This window comes from Phocoena sinus, chromosome 19, assembly GCF_008692025.1.
Source record: "Phocoena sinus isolate mPhoSin1 chromosome 19, mPhoSin1.pri, whole genome shotgun sequence".
Taxonomy (NCBI): domain Eukaryota; kingdom Metazoa; phylum Chordata; class Mammalia; order Artiodactyla; family Phocoenidae; genus Phocoena; species Phocoena sinus.
The window spans coordinates 40131081-40153371 of NC_045781.1; the positions used below are offsets into that span (position 1 = coordinate 40131081).

The following is a 22291-nucleotide window of genomic DNA, read 5'->3' on the forward strand; positions in this document are numbered from 1 at the left end:
GGGTGGAGCCAATAGTAGTCTCCGGAGGCTAGGGGTGGGCAACCGCTGCCGGTGGCGGAGACTGCAGCCAGCCACTCAGAGGGCGCGATCATGGTCCTGTTAGTTCACTGGCTAGTCTGGGGGAAAACCCGAGCTCGCGCGCCCCTCACCCACTTCGAGAGCGCGCGGAGCACGGGGAGGCTTTCTTTGGGCTTGGGGGCGGTGAGGCTGCGCTCTCTTTAGGGCAAGGTGGGGTGCAAGTTTCTTCGGATCGTGGCCCGTCAGGTCCCCTTCAGTTTAGGGGCGAGAAGGTCCTGATTCCTTCAGCTGAGGGATGAAGTGGATGGGCTTCCCTCATTTGGAGAAAGCAGGTAGATGGGTCCCTTTCAGTTTAGAGCAAGAAGTGAAAATAGATTACACTCGATTCGAAGGAAGAGGTGGGATCATTTACCTTTAGTTGGAGGAAAAAGAGGTAAGGGTGCCCCTAATTCTGGGAAAAGGATGGGATGACTCAGTTTGGCGGCGAGGTAGAACGTTACCCTCAATTTTAGGGAAGAACGGGGATGGGTTGCCCTTCAGCTTGAATGAAAAGTGGAAACGGTCCTTTTCAGTTTGGGGCAAGATAAGCCGAATGCCCCCTCAGGTTTGGGGAAGAGGTTGGGTGGATCCCTCTTAGTTTGAAGGGAATCGATAGACTGGGGTTTCCATAGTTTAGGGAAGAAGATACGTTTCCTTCATTGTCTCATGGAAAAGGTGAGAAGCTTTACACTGTAGTTTAAGGGAAAGGGAGGCCGGCTGTCCCTCGGTTTGGTAAATGAAGAGGAACAGCCTCCTATTCAGCCTGGAATGAGCTGGGCCCAATCTGGGCCTTGGGATTTCTGGGGACGATGGGGACAGTTGTCCCTCACGGCTTTCTAAAACGGGCCCAGTGCGCGTGCGCAGCTCTGGTCTGGGCGGGGACCCGAAGGGGGCCCCTCCAGTCTGCACCCGGCAGCGCTGGAGCCCGCGGCCTCGGTATCGGGGACCGGCTGCTGGCCGCTGACAGCACTCTCGGTGGCGGGGCCGCGCTCCTCCCGCCTGGACCCCGCCCCCCGGCAGACCCCGGTCACTCCAGCGGCTGGCCGTCGCCACCGTCGCCACCGGCTGGTGGAATGCAGAGGTGCCCCTGGAGGGCTGTGGCCGCTCACAGCTCTGAATCCGGGTCGGGGAGGGTTTTGGGAGAGTTTGGGGGAGCGCGCTTGAAGGAATAGGTTGCAGGACTTGGGGAAGGGCTGCACTGGGGAATTTCCAGAGTCGGGACTGGTTTAGAGCGGAGGGGCAGGCGTCCGCACTACGGACGCCCGGGGCAGGGTCTCGAAGTCCGGACCTGGCTTGGGGGTATCGGAGCCGGGATTGGGGGGAGCGGGCCCCACGTGCCTGTGACGCGGGGGCGGCCGGTAGGCGGCGGCGGCGGCGACGCGGGGCCGGCGGCCGTGCGGTGCCGGGAGGGCTCCTAGGCAGGCGGCAGGATGCTGCGCGCCGCACTGCCGCTGCTCTGGCTGCCCCTGGCGGGGGCGGGAGCAACCGAAGAGCCCACCCAGGAGCCGGGGTCGCCGGGTGAGCCTCCCCCAGGGTTGGCGCTCTTCCGCTGGCAGTGGCACGAGGTGGAGGCGCCCTACCTGGTAGCCCTCTGGATCCTGGTGGCCAGCCTGGCTAAAATCGGTGAGTGCGTGTGTGCGTGCGCCAGGGCCGGCGGCCGTCATTGGACCCGCCCCCAACCCCTAGTCCCCAGATCCGGGCCGGCTTCTTGCAGAGTGCCCCGACCTAGCTTCCGATTCCACAAATCCAGGCTCTCACATTGTTTCTGCGCCTCCTCTTGTTGATCTCCCTCCTCCTCTTCTCCTCGAGTGGGAGCCCTGAGGATTTGCCTTCTCAAAGGTCTGCCCCAGCTCTCTCCAGCCCCATCCCTAGATTCCTTTGCCCTTTCCTCTCTTCTCCTTGAAGTAAGCTCTTTGATCTGGGCTCTCCTCCACCAATCCCCAGCCTCCTGAAAGCTTCTGTCAGCAGTGAAGACGTGTGGGGACATTGAGGGGATGGTGTTCTCCTACAAACCCAGGCATCCTGGTTCTGAGGAAGCAGCCTTCCCTGGAGGCCACCGCCAAGTGTCCATTCTCTTGGGATACTAAACTGCCACTTTTCCTCTATCCCCCCTCTGCTCCCCTAAAGGTGGCCCCTTCTTGTGCCTAGCTGTGCCCCCCGCCCCAATTCAGGTCTACCTTCTTCCCTCCTCAGGATATAAGAAACTTCCATTTATTGGGGCTTTATACTCTGCACTGCCTGCACTGGATGCTTTCATACATCCAGTCTCCTTCAGTCTGCACAATAAAGGTTGTGCTTCAGACTCCTTTCCTTGAATAGAGCTGCTTTTCCTTGTCTCTGCCCCTTCCTCCCCACTTCTGAGCAGCCAGTGGTCCCTCCTCCCACCACAGACCCTCCTCCCTCTCCCTGTTGTGCAGGCTCTGCTGTGGGGGTGACTAATTATAGCTGAGCCGTTGCTACTCACTCCCCATCTATGCAGGCACAGCCTGTACTCCAGTCTCACCAATACAGTCTTCATGTAGGAATCACACAGTCTAGGATTTGCCCCCTTCTCCCCCCAGGGACACAGCTGGGGCTGGGGGCTGGGCAGGAACAGAAGAACTCTCCACTCTGCTGTGGCAGTCCATTAATAATGGAAAATGGGGCTTGAAATGCCCTCAGGGAGCCTAGTGCTGTCAGAGAACAGCTTTTGTGAAGGGTTTTTTACTGGGATTAATACATGCTCTGGAGATAAGGATGGAATAAAGTCCCTGAAGGAGAGGAAAGGGGGACCAAAGGTAGGGATGAGTGTGGGAAGAGCTATGGCTGAGCTCACCTTAGGGCCTGGCAGCAATGAGAGCAAGGTGGGAGGAGCCTCAGATTTGGGAGCCAAGAATTGGGTTTGCTGAGAAGTCTGCCAGTTGGAGAGTTCTTGTCTTATTTAGGGTTTACAGCAATGACTGTAGTTTCCCCCATAAATCATAGTGCTTTTTCTAGCTTGGATGACATCTCCTATGGAGGTAGAAGAGAGCCTTTTTCTCATCAAACAAAACAAAACAAAACAAAACAAAATCCTTGGGAATGGGGGCAGGGGAGATGGGTAGAATGTTCAGAGATACCTTCCCCCAGCTTCATTACCAGGAGATTTTTTTTCCCTTTTATTCACCAAATATTTATGTAGATCCCACCATGTGCCAGGCACTACCCTAGGCTCTCTGGGTACAGCTTCCAAAGGGCACTGTCTTGGCATTGGGTCTCACACAGCCTAACACAGAGGCTTCCCTCACTACCTACCACTCTAGGGATTGTCTGGGGAGAGGTGCTCATCTGGTCTCAGGTCCCAAGGGAAAGCCAAAACAGTTTATATTAGGAGGCAAAGGTAGGAGTGGCAATAGGGCTAGAAAACCTCCTCTTCTTTCCTAGGGACAGATCTGTTATTATTTTCTCTCAGAGTCATATTGAATTAACATTTGCTGAGATCCTATTATGTGTCTGACATTCTGCTAGGAAAATTCACACTATATCATTTTATCCTCACCCTGTGTGATGGGTATCTTTTCCCATATTACAGGAGAAGAAATTGGAATTCAGGTAAATTAAGTAATTTGCCTGAGATCACACAATTAGGAAGGAATGGAGCCAGAAGAAGAACTGGATCTCTGACTGCTAAACTTAATGCTTTTTAAACTACTGAGTCCTCCTTAGTGAGCCTATATAATGAAAAGCACATTGGGCTAGGAGGTCTACAGTGCTCCTAGGAGGTATGTTATGCATTATGGTCTAGCTCGAGAGGCAGGGCACAATAATAGGTAACATTTATAGAGTGCTTACTGTAAACCACTGGGCTAAGTGCTTTTGAGTAGACTGCCTTACTTAAACCTTACAACAATCCTATGAGATCATTACTGTTTTTATCCCCATTTTACTGATGGGAAAACTGAAAATCAAAGAGGTGAAGTTATTTGCTCCAAGGTCACAGAACTAGTAAATGGAAGAGCTAGGCTTTAAACCCAGGCAGCCTGACTCCAGAGGTCCTGATTTTTACAGCTGTGTTATGCATAAAAATATACCTAGTATTTGCTGAGATTCAAATAATGGCAATGGATAAGGGAGATCAGAGAAAGGTGAGGTCCTTCAAGGATGAGAGTAGAGAGGAGGGGGCATTTCCAGAGGTGGAAAAAGTAAGCAAAGGTCTAGGTTACCATGACAGAAGCACCAAGAAACAGACAACTTTGGCTGCAGTGGGGGATTTGAAGCCCTGGAGGCTGGAGATTCTAGCAATCCTGAATGTTTCTTCTTCCTTGGTCCCAGTGTCAGGGGTCTCGACCTTGAATAAACTTCTAAGATTGGGAGGTTATAGGCCACTGTGTGTGTGTGTGTGTGTGTGTGTGTGTGTGTGTGTGTCTGTGTGTGTTTGTGTGTGTGTGTGCGCGCGCATGCATCCCATAAGCTGATACCTCTTGCCCTCTTCTTGCATTGTAGTGTTTCACTTGTCTCGGAAGGTGACGTCTCTGGTCCCTGAGAGCTGCCTGCTGATTTTGCTGGGACTGGTGCTGGGGGGCATTGTCTTGGCTGTGGCCAAGAAAGCTGAATACCAGCTGGAGCCAGGCACCTTCTTCCTCTTCCTATTGCCTCCTATCGTGCTGGACTCGGGCTATTTCATGCCTAGCCGGCTATTCTTTGACAACCTGGGCGCCATCCTCACCTACGCTGTGGTGGGCACACTCTGGAATGCCTTCACGACAGGTGCTGCCCTCTGGGGCCTGCAGCAGGCTGGACTTGTGGGTGAGTGACCTTAAGACCTGGACTGGTAGCGGGAGGCTATGCCAGCCTCATCACCCAACTCCCTTCTCCTCCAGCTCTGAAGATCCTATGTTGATGACAGCCATGCCCTGAGAGCTCCATCTTAGGTCCCTCCCAACTGGAGTGTGAGGCAATGCTCCAGATGGGCCTTCAGCCTTCATTTAGGTCCCTGCCAGATGAGTCTGGGCTTCTGCAGATGACAGCTGAGTAGGGGCCTGGCTCCCAGCTGTGTGTGGGCTGCCAAGGCTGGGACTCTGGCTGCCTCCTGCCCTGATACCATACTGCCACTTGCCAGCCTGGCTCCCCTGAGGCACAGCTCACCTTTCCTGTGAGGGCTCTGCCCAGGTCACATCAGGGTGGTTTTCTGTTTTTATTATTATTTTTAATAAATACATATTATACATCCACAGAATGCAAGACACTACACTGGGTGTTCTCTCTTTACTCATCCCACTGGCTCTTCATAGCAACCTTGCCGGGGTTATAATTTGTCCCACTTTAAGGGATGAGGAAATAGAGGCCCTTAAACTCATTCGGTATCAGGTCCAAAGTGAGCAGGAGAGGTCTGTTTTCCTGAGGCTCTTTGCCTTCAGGCTGCCCTGTCCTGCTCCCTTCTTCCTCATTCCCTGGCCCCCAAATCCATTCAAGCCTGAATGTTGATAATTCAGACATGTCGAATTCCTTAGGCTGAGAACCACCGGTGTGGGAGAAAGCACTCCCTTTCGTTCTTCTCCCGAATAAAGCCAGTCAGCAGCCAACTTCCACCTGCTGGTGGTTAGTATTACTGTTGCTGCAGTTCTTACTGTCAGTGCCACCTTAGCTTTCCAGGTTACATAGAGCTCTCGTAGCCATCTCCTGGGTTGATTTTTGCAGCAGTACTGTTAGGCAGGCACATGAGGAGGCATGGCCTATGAGAAGTCATGTGACAATGACAGTGCCAACATCACAGAGCTGGTAAGTGGCAAAGGCAGGCCTTAGGCTCAAGACCTAAGGTCTCCTGACCTGCAGGCCGACGCTCTCTTCACCGTCCCAGGTCCTCTCTGGGGATACTTGTTTTAATAGTGGGGCTGGAGTCTGGGCTTGTCACAGGGACTGCTGTAGGCAATTCAGTACCTCACCATTTGCTGTCCCTCGAAAGCCCCTAGAGTGCAGGCTGGCTTGCTGGACTTCCTGCTGTTCGGGAGCCTCATCTCAGCAGTGGACCCCGTGGCCGTGCTGGCTGTCTTTGAGGAGGTGCACGTCAACGAGACCCTCTTTATCATCGTCTTCGGCGAGTCCCTGCTCAACGATGCAGTTACTGTGGTGAGAGTGCTCGGCTCGCTGCCGTTCCTTGACCCCAGGCTGCCATGCTCTGACCAGGCCCCACTCCTCCCCGGGCCCTGCCTCACCGTCTCCACGCAGTCCAGGCTGCCACCTTCCCCCGCCGCTCCTGATGCTCCTCTTCTCGCTTAGGTGCTGTACAAGGTCTGCAACTCTTTTGTGGAGATGGGCTCTGCCAACGTGCAGGCCACTGACTACCTGAAGGGAGTCGGTCAGTATTTCCTCCCTCTTGGCGGGCACTGGAGGTCTGCCTCCCCTGGGTTGCTGAGCCCCTGCCCCCCACCGCGTCAGGACAGAGGACGCTGCTCGGGTTGCCTCATTCCCTTCCCTCATGTATGGAGAAATAGGGCCCTGAGAACCTGAGAAGGAGGGCCTTTCCTGGAATCCTAGCTCTGGGACCCTGACCCCTGGGGAGCACAGTGGGCATGCACAGTGGGCATCATCCTCCACTCCCTGCCAGGCAGCAGTCTTGTCAGCCCTGGTGGGGTCCGGGCCAGGGGTCATGCTGACAACCCACTCCTCCCCCAGCCTCCTTGTTTGTGGTCAGTCTGGGCGGGGCAGCCGTGGGCTTAGTCTTTGCCTTCCTCCTGGCCCTGACCACACGCTTCACCAAGCGGGTCCGCATCATCGAGCCTCTGCTGGTCTTCCTCCTCGCCTACGCAGCCTACCTTACTGCTGAAATGGCCTCGCTCTCCGCCATTCTTGCGTGAGTCCTGGGGGCCTTGCAGGCAGGCAGCTGGGAGGGGGCACTGGAGATGGTCGCCCTCACATGGACAGAAGCAGGACCCGGAGGAGTCCATAGGTCTCCCTGAGCCCTTGTGGGAGTGGGAGCTTCAGACTCCCCTGGGGAGATACTAAGCCTCAGGTAACATTCCAGGACCTGACTCTAGGGCTGTCCTGGGCACCCCAGAACCCAAAATTCCTCTGCTTAAAGTGCTCTCTGGGGTGTAGGCTGAGCTGGAAGTGGACTTTGAGGCCTGGTGCTACTGGCTCTGGTGGCCACAGAACTCTAAAAGGTGCCTCAGACAGTGCGCTAGTCAGAGCATGTTTCTCCCACCTCCCCCCTCCAGAAGGCACCGAGAGGGAAGCCTGGAGATTCGGAGCCTTTTATCCCAGGACCACCACTACCTACCCTTGGATGGCTTCCATGCCTCCCTGGGCTTTGGCTCTGAGAATCTGACATCCTGTGATGGGCAACACCCTCTCCTGTGCATGCTCAAACCCCAAGGGCTGTGCTTCCTGTGGCCCCTCCCCACTTGCCCTAACTCTCCATTCCTCTCCCAGGGTGACTATGTGTGGCCTGGGCTGTAAGAAGTACGTGGAGGCCAACATCTCCCATAAGTCCCGCACAGCTGTCAAGTACACGATGAAGACTCTAGCCAGCTGCGCTGAGACCATCATCTTCATGCTGCTTGGCATCTCGGCCGTGGACTCTTCCAAGTGGGCCTGGGACTCTGGGCTGGTGCTGGGCACCCTCTTCTTCATCCTGTTCTTCCGAGCCCTCGGTATTGCCGGCACCCTCTGCTTTCCCACCCTCCTTCCTGCCCACCCTCCCAGCTCATCTCCCAGTCTGAGTCCACATCCTTGACAACAATTTCTAAGCCTCCCCTTATTGCTCACCCCTCCCAGCCCGTCAGACCTTAGCCCACATACTTGGTGCCATCCATGCCCAGCGCCCTCCACTCCTGCTGTAGGCGTGCCCTCCAACACCCTGCTCCCACTGGCCTCCCTCCTGCTGTAGGCGTAGTCCTGCAGACGTGGGTGTTGAATCAGTTCCGGCTGGTCCCTCTGGACAAGATTGACCAGGTGGTGATGTCCTATGGGGGCCTGCGGGGGGCTGTGGCCTTCGCTCTCGTCATCCTCCTGGACAGGACCAAGATCCCTGCCAAGGACTACTTTGTAGCCACCACTATTGTGGTGGTCTTCTTCACAGTCATCGTGCAGGTGGGAGCGCCCACGAGGCTGGATGGGGAGAGGGTCTGGCAGGCCCTGGGGGAGGCTTAGAGCCTATGGGAGAGGGGCTCCTCTTCCTCTTGTGGGAGGCAGGGGGGCCTGACTTCCCAGACCTTGAGTGCAGTGAGGTGGGGATACAGAAGCTGAGGCCTAACTATGAGGAGGGAAAGGCAGCAGGGAACTGGACAGGGCAGGGCTCACTGGCTGCCTGTCCGTAGGGCCTGACCATCAAGCCACTGGTCAAGTGGCTGAAGGTGAAGAGGAGTGAGCATCACAAACCTACCCTGAACCAGGAGCTGCATGAGCACGTGGGTACCAGAACCCCATCCCTCCGCCTGTCCCTCTCTCCCTTCTCCTATTTTGAGCAGAGTCCTGATCCGGTCCCCCTACCCACCCCCCTTCTAGACTTTTGACCACATTCTGGCTGCAGTGGAGGACGTTGTGGGGCACCATGGCTATCACTACTGGAGGGACAGGTGAGGGAGCTGCTCCGAGGCTCCTTCAGCAGCGGCAGCCTCACCAGCCAGGGCAGCATGGGGGATGTGCACACTTCTGAGGAGGGACACAGTCAGGCTCAGGCTGGGCAACTCCTTCCTGAAGCCCTTCGGGCAGTACTGGCAGTACTGGTGTCCCAGTACTCTCAGGATAAGACAAGGCTCCCAGTGAGGCCTGCGTGCTCTGCCCTGCATGGTCTGGCACCTCCAGACACCAGCCGCATTGTGCTCAGCTGTGTCTTTGACTATCTGTCTGCCAATGAAATGAACCCTGTTTTAGAAACTCAGAACCCACCATGCTCCCCCGGCCCTGGCCACTGGGACATGTGCACATGTTGTTCTTTCTACTAGAACATTCCTTTGCCTCCCTCTCACCTACTTAACCTCTATTCATCCTTCAGATCTTACCACAGGCATCAAGTCCTTAGGGAGGTTTCCTTGGCCTCCCTGACTAGGACAAATCCCTATCATACTCTATAATTATCCTTTATAGTTCTTACCATGGTTGTAATTTTACAGTTATATGTAATAACTTCATTAATGTCAGGCTTTCCTACAACACTGTCAGTTCCGTAAGGGCAGGGACCAGCTTCAAGATTCTCCCTGACTGATGCCCACACCAAGAGACATAGGCCCAGCGCTGGCGGTGCCCCTGCCCTGTCTGAGGAAGGGCCAGCCGCCCAGGCCTTAGGGATGGCACTCAGGACCGGGCCTGGCATCCTCTGTAGGTGGGAGCAGTTTGATAAGAAGTACCTGAGTCAGCTGTTGATGCGGCGGTCAGCCTACCGCATCCGGGACCAGATTTGGGATGTGTACTACAGACTCAACATCCGGGATGCCATCAGCTTCGTGGACCAGGTGGGCCGGCAGACAATGGTGGGTGGGCAGGTGGCCAGCAGGGCAAGGCAGGAAGCGGTGACAAGCAGGCAGGCCCTGAGCAGGGAGTTGGGAATTCCCAGCAGACTCCATAGTCTTGTGAAGTGGCAGCTGCAGGAACGAGCCTGGCCTGATGCTGACATGTAGAGTCTAGCAGGCAGTACAGGAAGGTGGGAAACAGCTGGACTCTGGAGTCAGGAGATGTGGTTCAGTTCTTATCATCTCACACTTGTGACCTTGGGTAAGTCACTTATCCTCTCGGAGCCTCAGTTTCAACTGTAAGAAAGCACGAGTAAAAGTACCTCTGTCAGAGTTTTGTAGATTCAGTATAAAAAGTGCCTAGCACAGTCCCTGGAACTTCAAAAGAGCAAAGTGTGTTAACCATTGTTATTCTTTTTATTACCCTCTGATTGTCTGGGCCACCTTTCATCTGATTGCCATTTTGACCTCTGACTTGGCCCCTGCAGGGAGGCCACGTCTTGTCCTCCACCGGGCTCACTCTGCCCTCTATGCCCAGCCGCAATTCTGTGGCAGAAACCTCTGTCACCAACCTGCTGTAAGTCCTTGAGCCCCCTCCCCCTTCCTCAAGCTCCTCTCTATTACGCCCTCTCTCTGAATCCCTTCTGGGGAAGATTTGTGAGCACCTTTGCTTCTGCCCTTCCCCTGGCCTGTGCCTCCTGGCCCGTCCCTAGCACACGTGTCTCCTCCCTCCTGCAGGAGGGAGAGTGGCAGTGGAGCATGTCTGGATCTGCAGGTGATTGACACAGTACGCAGCGGCCGGGACCGTGAGGATGCTGTGATGCACCACCTGCTCTGTGGAGGCCTTTACAAACCTCGCTACAGGGTGAGAACAGGCAGGGCAGAGTTCTGAGGGGGAGCATTGTCTGGGGAGGCCACAATGGAAGGCTCAAGAGGCAGCTGGCACCAGCTTGTGGAGAGCTATGGATGCCCAGTTGAAGAGTGTGGGCTTCATCTTGTTGGTTATAACCTTTAGTTTTTTTTTTGTTTTTTTTTTTTGAGAAAGGTTGGCCTGTTACAAGAGCTGTTTAAGAATGTCTTCTCTGGTAGCAGAGGGCAGATCAAACTGGAGGGGGTGAGTTGAGAGGCTGGGAGAGCCAGTTGGGAAGCTGGAGTGAACCACTGTGGATTAGACCCGGGTGGTCGGAAGGGAGAGGAGCACAAAGAACTGTGTGATCAGCCAGGAAGAGGAGAGCAGGAGATACAGAGGGCTTGATGGGGTCACAGAACAGGAGTGCTGAGGAAGCCGCCTGCAGGACCACCTTAACCTGGGGGAGGCAGACATCTGTTTTAGGTAATGTGAGTTTAGTCCAATGCAGGTCATGAAGCTTTGGGGTTGGAAAGGCCCAACCCATACAGGAAGGAATCTGTTGCAACCCCACAAGGGGGCAGCAAGCCATTACCTTGAACCTTTTTGAAATGAGAAGCCAGCTGTTACCATTCTTGGCAGCTTTAACAGTCAAGGCTGTTTCTACCGCTGAGACAGATTGGTTTCCTTTAATTTTCTCCCACTGGTCCTGATTTGACTCTCTGCAGCTCTGCAGAGTAAGTCTGCAAAGGTTTCAAAACAGCTTCCTTCCACACAGGCCTCCTTGCCCTCAGGCCAGCAGCTCCTGTCCTTGGTGTGCCTTCTTTAGTCATTAGAAATGAGGGCTCTTGGAGTTCTCTGGTAGCCTAGTGGTTAGGACTCTGGGCTTTCACTGCCATGGCCTGCGTTTGGCACAGGGGCTCTTTCACCTTTCTAGTTCTGGAACTTGCCATTCTCTTTTCACAGCCCAGAATCCCTCCAGCTTTGGCTCACCACCCTGAGGCCCCATATTGTCCTTACAGTCAGGCAACCCACCATGTCTTCCTCAGTTAATGACTATTAAACCCTGTTGCATCCAACCTGTGGGGTTTTTTGTTTGTTTGTTTTTTTGGTTTTGTTTACTTTTTTCTTATGGAAAATTTCTGTCGTTCAGAAAACTAGAGAGAATAACTCATTTAACCACCACTCACCTCCAATAATTTTCAATGCATGGTCAATTCTGTTACATTCTGTCCCCCGCTACGCCCCAGCTACACTTTATTATCTTACAGCAAACTCCAGACATCATATCATCTCTAACTATTTCCATATGTATCTCTAGGTGGCAAGAATTCTTTTTAAAAAAAAAGCCATAGTACCCTTATCACTTACAACAAATAACAGTGATTCCTTCTCACCTCAAATATCCAGCCAGTGGCCAATAAATACCTTTTTCCAGCTGGTTTGTTCAAGTCAGGATCCAAATAAAGTCCACAGTTTGCATTTAGTAAACATGTCTCTATTTTTTAAAAAAAATCTGTGATAGTTTTGTCTTCCTTTTTTTCTCATTATTTACTTACTGAAGAAACTGGATCCATTATCTCAGAGAATGTTCCATTTTACAGATTCTGCTGATTGCATTCCAGTGGTGGTGTTTAACATGTTCCTCTACATACTGTATTTCTTGGTAGTTAAATCTGGAGGCCAGGTTGTATTCAGGAACATTCGATAGGTGTGCTGTGTATTTCTTATTGTATTACATCAGGAAGTACATAATGACTGTCTGTGGATGTGTGTGTGTAAGATTGGTCAATGGTTCAGTCCAACCAGTTCTTGTGAAGTCAATTTAAAAAAAAACTGGATTAAGATTGTGTTTATCCCTGTTAAATGTCATCTTATTTGATTTAGCCCATCATTCCATTGTTTGGATCCCATGTCTGCCACCAAATATCTCCTCAGATTCACATCATAGGAAAATTTGCTAAGCCTGTTAACTTTGTATTCATCAAAATCAACATACAGATGTTGAACAGGATAGAGCTGAGGACAGAGCCCTGTGGCATGCTACTAAAGACTTTCCTCCAGACTGACCTTGATCAAGAATTTTTTGGGTATGGTTACTCAACCAGTTCTAAATCCACTTAGTTATGCCAGAACACAATCCATAATTCCTCATGTTCTTCACAGAAATATCATCAGAGAGAGACAGAAGTATCTAGTATGCAGTTAGAAACATAAGATTATAGTTTAGGAGAGAGATACGGGCTGGAGATAAAGATTTGGAAGCAATCTATATCAGAGGTTTCCTGGCCTGGCTACATCAGAATCTCCCAGGGAGCTTGCTAGAATACATATTCCTGGCTTCTCCTGGAGAGTCTGATCCTGTAGTGTGCAATGGGATGAGGAATCTGCTCTTAATAAGTCCCCTGAGGGGATTCACATGTAGCTGGTCTGATGGCTGATGTTTGGGAAACACAGATGTATCCCTGGGCTAGCTGGCGCTGAGCGAGGACACTTTCACTGGGGAGGGCATTTAGAGGGGAGAGAGGGGGGCCAAGGACAACACTGAGGAATGCACATGTAAGAAAAGGAAGGGGAGCCAGTGGAGGAGAGAGAAGGAGCCCTTGGAGGGGCAGTAGCAGATGGTGTCTTGGAGGCCTGGGGCATAAGGAGGGCTGGACGTTGCACAGATGTTGCCTAACCAGAGGCCATGGCACTGCTGACCAGGGAGAAAGCAGCACATTGAAGTTGTAATCAGGCAAACCCCCCTGGAGCTGTATTTTATTTTTAGTTTGCATTTCTTTTTTTATTCTTCTTTTTAACATCTTTATTGGAGTATAATTGCTTTATAATGGTGTGTTAGTTTCCGCTTTATAACAAAGTGAATCAGCTATACATGTACATGGAGCTGTTTCTCTGATAGTCAAGGAATGGGTACTAGGGGAAGTGTCAGAATGTAAGTGTAAAAGTCTGGCAGCAAAAGCGAAGCAATGGTATCAATGGAAAGGCCTTTTTCAAGGAGGTAAGGGCAGGAGCATGCTTAAAAGCAGAGGGAGGGGGGCCAGAGTCGAGGGAAGGATTGAAGATGCAGGAGAGTGGAGGACCGGGAGGGAGGAGGGAGCAGAGCAGGGAACTGCTGGAGGCAGGGAGTGAGCTAAGCAAAGCGGAGGCCTGGGTTGGGGAGTGAGGAGCCCTGTGAAGGAGCTGGGCCCCCGCATGCCCAGGAGAGAGGGGCACCTCTGTGTGAGCGCGTAGAAGAGGGCAGCTGGGAGGAGACTTAAAGGGGGCTCTTAGATCCAGCTCAGGGAAGCAGGAAATATGAGGCAAAGGAAAGGGACCAGACTGGGGATGTGAGGCAAGACAAATGACTGGGAACATGTGGGCAGTACTTTGGGGGGTTACCACTAGGTTATGAAAAGGCCTCTCAGCAGTCAAGGGCAGAGGTGGAGACAGTCTAAGTGAGTGTGTAGTGGGCTTGGTCTTTATGAGAAAGAATTGGAAAGAGGAGATGGGGGTGGTCCTGAATTGGACACCAATTCAGGTATTGTGGGACTGAGGGGGTCGAAGGTATCAAGACAGGTAGTCATGGAAGTTCAAAGTGCAGCCTGCGGAGTCACGGTGGTGGCTGTAGAACTGGCTAGCTGGAGAGTTCCAGCTGGACAGAGAGTCCTGTGTAGGTAAAAGGAGGCAAATGGGCCAGGCATGTGGACCAGGCTCAGATAAACAGAGGTGCAAAGAAGGAAATGCCCCCCTTGGTCTCACAGTAGCCCTGAGGGACAAGACACAGGGTCCCCTGCCTCTTGTCACTTCAGATCAGAGAGAACTGGGAGAGGGCAGTAGGGAATACGGAAAGCCAAATTTGAGGGAACAGGTTCTGGGATAAAGGAAAGTTTTGCCCCAGTGAACTGAGCATATAGAGAGTATAGAGTCTGGCTGGGTCCCTACTGTATTTTTTGTTTTGTTTTGTTTTTTCAATCCATGGCTAGTTCTGGCAACAGTGGGCCGGCAGGAGCTATGGTGAACATGGGGCTGTGGCCTGGGGTCCCTGTGGGAGGCCGGGACACCCAGCCTCACGGCAGGGCGGGGCTGTCATTGTCAGTACAAAGCCAGCTGCAGCCGCCACTTCATCTCTGAGGATGCGCAGGAGCGCCAGGACAAGGAGGTCTTCCAGCAGAACATGAAGCGGCGGCTGGAGTCCTTTAAGCCCACCAAGCACAACATCTGCCTCACCAAGAGCAAGCCACGACCCCGCAAGGCCGGCCGCAAGAAGGCATGTGCTTTCTCTGGGACTCCTGTCTGCAGCTGCAGGCTGACGGCACGCAGTTTTGAGCTCCCAAGTATTGGAATCCAGCCCAGGGGGCCCCCTTAGATGGATAATTCTCAGGGACTTGGGGGCTGCAGCAGCTTAGGTTCCCTTTTGCATCTTCCTGGAGCCCCAGAAGGGGAAGGCAAGGGCTTCAGAAGGAGATCAGCCTCTTGTCCATGTGGTCACATGCTGGGAGGCAGCAGGACCACCTACCAGAGGTGAAATGTGCAGGAGAAAGGCAGATTCCTCGTTGGGGGGACTCCATGAGCTCCTTATTCAGCCCAAGCTGACGTACTGAGTGTCCTTGCTGGGGCATGTCAGACTCCACACTTGCGGGGGTGGGGGTGGGGGTGGGGTCAAGGGATGGTAGAACCATTGGGATTGACAGATTCCCTTCCCTGCTGCATCAGGAAGACCTGTCCTGTTGACCCCACCAGACGACAGGGTTGGAGTTTGGAGCCAGGCCAGAGGCTTAGGGTTTTTTGTTTTTTTGTTTTTTGGTCCTTAGAAGGATGGCATGGCTAACACGGAGGCTACAAATGGGAAACCTCCTCGAGACCTGGGCTTCCAGGACACAGGCAAGCAGGGAGTGGGGTGGAGTTGAGGATGGGATAGGGAGGGAAAGGGCAGGGGCCCATCAGCCAGAAGCCTGAAGGACCTCCTCTGTACAGCATTCAATACCATAAACTGGGGCTCTTCCCCTCAGGGACTAGATGGGCATACTTGATTTCAAAGCTGAACATATCTAAGCAGTTATTAGACATCTGTGACATCAGATAGCTAACTACAGGTTACAGGCCTTGAGGACTTGGAGAAGGTGTCATAAAAGGGGGAGCTTGGTCTGGGCCTTGAAGGATGGGTGAACCCTAGTGTCCCCGTCTATAAAACCAGGAGTTTGGATGAGCTGCACCCTGATGGGCCTTCCAGCCCTCCAGATGTTTACGCTTCCAGTTGACAATGGGATCTGGGGCTGAGAGATGATGGGGGAGCTGGAAAGTGTGACTTTCCTGATGGCTTCCTCTGAGGACTTGGCTTTCCCTGTTGCCTCCTTCAGCTCTGCAGCCCCACCTCCCTTCCTCTCAAACACCCAACTCCATAGGCCAGTGCTGTAATAGCCACAGGACAAAGCAGGTGTCCCTGCCAACTGCAGGCTCTACCTGGGTGGACAGGGGGTCCGGCTTGGAGTTGTGCAGTACCAAGAGGCAGCTGCTGGTGGCCAACCCCACTTGGCTCTTGTCCCTCTCCAGCTGCTGTGATATTAACCGTAGAGTCTGAGGAGGAGGAGGACAGCGACAGTTCGGAGACAGAGAAGGAGGACGATGAAGGGATCATCTTTGTGGCTCGGGCTACCAGTGAGGTTCTCCAAGAGGGCAAAGTTTCAGGTAATGGCTTCCTCCCGCCTACCTCCCTCTGGAACTGTGCAGCTGGTTTCCTCCCCCTTCACTGATGGCCTCTACTCCAGACAATACCTCTTCCTATTCGCTCATCTATTCACCAACCAGCATTTACTGAGCATCTCCTTTATGTCAGACACCTGACATACATGATCTGATTCAATCCTCACAACAACCAAGATGGGGAAACTGAGCTCAAAGGAATTTGGGACTTGTCCAGAGCCAGCAGAACCAGAATTTGAACCTAACCCACCCGATTCAAAGCCCAAAGCCTTTTTACTGCCGTGCCGCCTCCCTTTACTCTCTGGCGAGAAACACGAGGTGACAAGCAAACCTAACACCAGGCTCCATTGTGACCCATGCTCAGCACACCAGCCCTCAGGTACAGACCCGGTGAGGGTGGCAGCCTGACCTGAGAGAGGAGCCTGAGTTGGCTCAAGCACCCTAGGTGTCTTTTAAAAAACATATTATAGGGCCTTCCCTGGTGGCGCAGTGGTCGAGAGTCCGCCTGCCGATGCAGGGGACGCGGGTTCGTGCCCCGGTCCGGGAAGATCCCATATGCCGCGGAGTGGCTGGGCCCGTGAGCCGTGGTCGCTGAGCCTGCGCGTCCAGAGCCTGTGCTCCGCAACGGGGGAGGCCACAGCAGTGAGAGGCCCGCGTAACGCAAAAAAAAAAAAAAAAAATATTATAGAAAATTTCAAAATATACAATAGACAGAATAGTAAAATAAACTTCCCATCTATCTACCAGCCAGCTTCAATAATTATCTACTCCTAACCAATCTTATTTCATCCATACCCTTCACTATGCCCCTCTCTTCACTGGATTCTTTTGAAGCAAATCTCAAATATCATTATCACTTTATCAAAAAATACTTCAGCATGTATCTCTAAAAGATAAGGATTCTTCTTAAAAATATAACCACAATACCATTATCATATCCAAAATCTTTGTTATCAGATATCCAGTCAGTGTTCAAGTTTCCCTGATTGTCTTAATGTTTTTTTACAGTAGGTTTGTTCAAATAAAAATCCAGAGAAGACCCACCCATGAAATCCGGTTGATAAGTCTCTTCTAATCTACAGCAGTGATTCTGAAGAGGGTAGTGGTGGAGGGATTTTGCCCTCTAGGGGATTGTCTGGAGACATCATGGGTTGTCACATTTGGAGGGCTACCTCTGCAGTGAGTGGGTAGAGAGGCCAGGGATGCTGGTAAACATCCTACCATGCACAGGACAGCCCCCCTACAACAAAGTATCTCTTCCAACCTGTCAATAATGTCAAGTTTGAAAAACCCTGATTTATAGGTTCCCCCCACCAATACCTTTTTTTCTTCCACTGGATTTATTGAAATAACCTGATTCTTTGTCCCCCAGTCTTTCTTTGTCTGGATTTTGCTGATTGCATCCCCAAAGCATCATTTAATATGTTTCACTGACCCTTATATTTCCTCTAAACCAATAATTAAATCCAGATCAGATCTGGTAAGCATACTTCATAGGTGGTGATGCTGTACCTCCTATTGCATTCATCACACCGGGAAGCATCTGGGTGTCTCTCTTTTTGTGAGGTTAACGTTGATAACAGGCTTTAGCTGTTGTCGGCTTGATCCATCCATTATCAAGTTCCCTGTCAACTTTTCATCAGACGGTCTTGGCAGCCATTGGTGATCACTGCCAGATCCAACATTTCATTAGGGGTTGCACAGTGGTGATATTCTATGTCTCTTTTTTCATCTGCATTGATTAACAGTAATTCTTCTATAAGAAAACCTTCATCAATTACTTGGTTACTCTGAGGTGCAGTTCATATAGGGAAGAATGGATAAATGCTTGAATTTTTCATTTTATTTATCAGTTTTCATACCAACAGTTAGTTCCCCAGCATCCTCTAAAGGTGAACACTGAAGTTTTTTTTTTTAATTAATTAATTAATTTTTGGCTGTGTTGGGTCTTCGTTGCTGTGCACGGGCTTTCTCTAGTTGCGGTGAGCAGGGGCTACTCTTCGTTGCAGTGCGCGGGCTTCTCATTGCCGTGGCTTCTCTTGTTGCGGAGCACGGGCTCTAGGTGCATAGGCTTCAGTAGTTGTGGCACGTGGGCTCAGTAGTTGTGGCTCGCGGGCTCTAGAGCTCAGGCTCGGTAGTTGTGGCGCACGGGCTTAGTTGCTCCGCGGCATGTGGGATCTTCCCGGGCCAGGGCTCGAATCCATGTCCCCTGCATTGGCAGGCAGATCCTTAACCACTGCGCCACTATGGAAGCCCAACACTGAAGTTTTTTGTTTAGTTTTTGTTGTTGTTAAAATTCAATCCAGCATCCCAGGTCTTTCAAGAGAGGTAGTTTTACTTTCAATCACAGAACTAATACATTTCATAACATACTCAGTCAAGATTTTTGGAGGGCTCAGGACTTTATCAATGAGCAGACACATACTGAGCACCTATTATACACAAGGCATTGAGCTTGACTTTGGAGAACAAGGGGTGGTAGGTGGCCAGAGGGCTGCTCTTTCGCAGGTTTCCTCTTTCAGAACCTCAGACTTCCTGTAATGCAGCGGCCAGGCCTTCCATGCTGGCTGCCAGCAGTTCCGGGATTCTCAGGTCCCCTGTGCTCTGGCATCTCCCTCGCCGGCACAGCTTTAGCCTGTTGTTAGGTTCACATGAGCTCACACTCCTGGACTCTGTCGCACCAAAGGGCTGTGGTGGGAACTCAGGCAAGGAGCCCAGTGGCCAAGCCTCAAGATCTTCCTCACTCTGCTGCTGTCTCACCCTGGGATGGGGCTTGGCAGGATGTGGTTTAAGACTAGCACTGCAAGTTGGGTGAGGGCTGATCGTAGATGGGTTTTTTCTTGCCTTGATCCCCCTTTCTCTTGCTTTAGTTATTTTCATTTGTTCAATAGGTATTTGTTGAGCAACTGCTATGTGCCCAGCCCTGTGCTAGGTGCTGGGCATACTATGGGGAGCAAAACCAGCTGTGGCGCTTCCACTTGGCAAGGCATGCATCAAATAACTGCACACATGGATGTTATGCAGCAATTGTGGAATGAACTGATTTATTGAAAGTGTGCTTATACTTGAGAAAGATTCCACTGGATTGGTAATGAGTGCATGTGTACTCTGTCCCCAGGGAGCCTTGAGGTGTGTCCAAGCCCACGCATCATACCCCCTTCCCCAACCTGTGCAGAGAAGGAGCTGCCCTGGAAGAGTGGGCAGGGGGACCTGGCAGTCTACGTGTCCTCAGAGACCACCAAGATTGTGCCCGTGGACATGCAGACAGGCTGGAACCAAAGCATCTCGTCCCTGGAGAGCCTGGCATCCCCACCCTGTACCCAGGCCCCACCTATGACCCGCCTGCCTCCCCGCTCACTGGTCACTGAAGAGTCCCAGGCCCCTCTCAACCTGCCTTCTGATCTACGCCCTAGCTTTGCTTTTCCCACGAGCCTGGCCAAGGCTGGCCGCTCTCACAGCGAGAGCAGCGCTGACATCCCCCAGCAGCAGGAGCTGCAGCCCCTCATGGGACACGAGGACCACACTCATCTCAGCCCAGGCACCGCCAACTCCCACTGGTGCATCCAGTTCAACAGAGGTGGCCGGCTGTAGCCCAGGGACTCGAGAAGGAGCAGGGGGCCGAGCCCCTGTGGAAACCTTCCCTGCACAACGGGCAGAGGAGCCCACTCAACCTGACATGGGGCTAGAGGGGCCTGGACTGAAGTAGCAACTGGGCTCCCTTGGGGCAGGTCAGAAGGGTCTCCTGGGCTGGTCCTCACAGGGACCTTTTTCACCACCCTCCCTGCTTCTAACTCCTGCCACTTTCCCTTTCAGTAAGGCCCTTACCCTGGCTCAAGACCCAGTCCAGAGCTTCTAGGGGCAAGGCCCAGAGATGCAGGTAGTTGATGCCCCTTCCCCAGAGGGTCCTCATGGGGTGACTCTACGCAGATATTCTTGCCCCCAAAGCAAGGGCATCATTCCTCAGCTGACACTGGCCTTTCCTGCCCTCCATCTCCTCCCTAGCGCCAGTGGAAGGACAGTACCCTGACAGAAGGCTCCGCGAGGGGCTGGTCCTCAGAGGGTATGGGGTGGGAGGTGCAGCAGGCTTTGCTGCTCTGTTGGGTCAGCTACCCATAATCAATTTGCTTAGGGCAGTGAGAATCTGTCTCCACTCCTTGCTTTATCTCCTTCCCTTTGCTGCCAGTCACTGGGGCAATAGTTCCTCCTTTTCCAGGACTATGGCCACAGGGCTGGGCCAGGCTTCACAACAGGGCTGCTTCTTAGCCAGGGTTACTCTGAGGGATCTGCTGCTCTGTGTCCAAGTTTGGACCTTTCAGATCCTTGGGTCTGGGTTTTATGAGGAGGGGAGACGATGGTCTCTGGGCTCCCACCCACATTGTCACCTTGTTATTCCCCAAACAGGAAAGGAGCCAGGTATCCCAGGGCCACTGCTCCACTGCTCTGGGGCTGGGATACCTGGCTGCAGTGGTAAGGGGCTGACTGGGTGGCAGGTGACTTTCCTGGGGTTAGCGCCTGCCCTGTATTTTGTACTTTGAACCTAAGATACATTAAACATCTCTTGGATGGATGTGTGTCCTGTGTCCATGTGTCTGGGGGTTCTGGGGTGTGGGCAGGAGGCAAGAGGGCAGGTGGTGAGGGAGATGGAAACTGCCAACTCCCTGCCCCAGGGCTTCCTGGATAGAGAATGGGGAGGGGGGTCCTGGGGTCCTGGGAAGGACTGTTAGGCCCTATGGCCCTCCCTCCCTCCTCTCCCATTCCTTCCCAATACGTCACCTTACAGGATGCCTGCAGTCCGGGTGATTGCTGTATGGGCACAGGGTCACAGAACTGGGAGTCCACAAAATGGGAACAACCTGTAGGAAAAGAGACTCCAGAGGTCAGGTGCCAAGGTGCCCAAAGATGCAGCCACCACACACTGGGACCGGATAAGCCTTCCTTAAACACCGGAGGGAGGTGTAGGACAAATGAACGGAAATGTTCTGCACCTGGCGGGTGGGAGGACAATCTCAAGGGAGCTGGTTACCTTGAGTGTTTCTGACACAAATTGGATACTGTGGGGTCCAGAAACATTAGGGACAGAAATCTCAGACCCAGATTCAATTTCCACTGTGCTGGAAAATTAAAAAAAAAAAAAAAAAGTACCTATCTTTATTGACACCTAACACACACCCCATCAAATTCACCCATTTAAAATGTACAGTTCAGTGGTCTTTAACATATTCACAGAATTGTGCAACCCTCACCACAGCCTTAGTTTAGAATGTTTTCATCGTCCCCAAAAGAAACTACCATCAGCCGTCACTCCTCACCCTCTGCCTAGCCGTAGGTAATCACCATCCTGTGTGTAATCTTTACAGATCTGAAGGACCCAACACACTGCAGAGGTTACAAATTTAGTCAACATTTTTTCTGTGTCATGCCTGGGGAAGGTGTGAAGAGAAGGAAGAGTGACTTTTAGGCTTTGCCCTCACACTGCTTATAGTCGGCAGTGTTAAGGCCCAGAGGTTAGTCCCAGCTCTCACTCACTGGCTATGTTATCGTAGGTATGTCACATATTCTCTCTGAGCCCCAGTGTCTTCATCTCTAAAATGAGGTAACAATCATACTTACTTCATAAGGCTGCTGTCTGGATTAGATGATGAAATGTAAAAACCTAGTATACAGCCTGGCCCATGGTAAGGGATTATGTTTGTCATCATTGGTGTTACATTACAAGCCAAGGAACATATGAGGCCTTGAGGAAATCTGGGAGGGCTCTGGGAGGAGCATGAGTGTGTGTGTGTGTGTGTGTGTGTGTGTGTGTGTGTGTGTGTGTGTGGAGGGGCTCTGACAACATGGGCAAAATTGCATGGGTGCATTCTAGGTGGGAAGAGCAGCATGAATAAAAGATATCTGGAGCACACATGGTGAAAAGCAAGGAGCAGTGGGTGATGTGCTGGGGAGAGACCAGCCAGGGACACAAAGGCTTGGGTGGGGTAACCCCACTGAGTTTTGGAGGTGGCAGAAAGCCAGCCTGGAGAATTATGATCTGGGGAGTCCGGGCAGTGATGCGCATTAGGGAGCTCGAATGTAGCTGGTGCCAGGTGGAAGATGTGTGAAACCCCACGTGGAGGAAGGGTTGGTAGGAGGAAAGGCTAGAAATGGAAGACCTGTTGGGAGGCTCCTCCAGCAGCCCAGGGATGTGAAGGTGCTTGTGCTGAAGAGGGCAGGCAGCCATTCTCAGACCTCAGTATCACTGGGAGCTTGTCAAACACAGATTCCTGGGCCTACCCCAAAGGTTCTGACTCAGCAGGCCTACGGG

The 22291-nt window shown here is 52.4% G+C and overlaps 1 protein-coding gene across 12 annotated transcripts; it reads left to right on the top strand.

Annotated features, from left to right (window-relative positions):
- Positions 1-85: 85 nt before the first annotated feature.
- On the top strand, positions 86-20557 carry SLC9A5 (solute carrier family 9 member A5). 12 transcript variants are annotated; one of them, XM_032613689.1, is made up of 18 exons: positions 1589-1680; positions 3608-3797; positions 4519-4821; positions 5978-6141; positions 6292-6370; positions 6688-6865; positions 7444-7664; positions 7901-8103; positions 8331-8420; positions 8518-8588; positions 9335-9464; positions 9950-10038; positions 10200-10326; positions 10507-10575; positions 14387-14557; positions 15102-15171; positions 15841-15975; positions 19109-20557. In XM_032613689.1, exons 3-18 carry the CDS (start codon positions 4698-4700, stop codon positions 19579-19581), a joined length of 2394 nt encoding a protein of 797 aa, XP_032469580.1. In that variant the 5' UTR covers positions 1589-1680; positions 3608-3797; positions 4519-4697; the 3' UTR covers positions 19582-20557. The 12 variants fall into 12 exon arrangements, 11 of the variants coding, with proteins under 11 accessions (XP_032469581.1, XP_032469584.1, XP_032469583.1 ...); XM_032613683.1 differs by lacking the exon at positions 3608-3797 and having other exon boundaries at positions 91-1680; XM_032613687.1 differs by lacking the exons at positions 1589-1680; positions 3608-3797 and adding an exon at positions 91-732 and having other exon boundaries at positions 4539-4821.
- The last annotated feature ends 1734 nt before the right edge of the window (positions 20558-22291 follow it).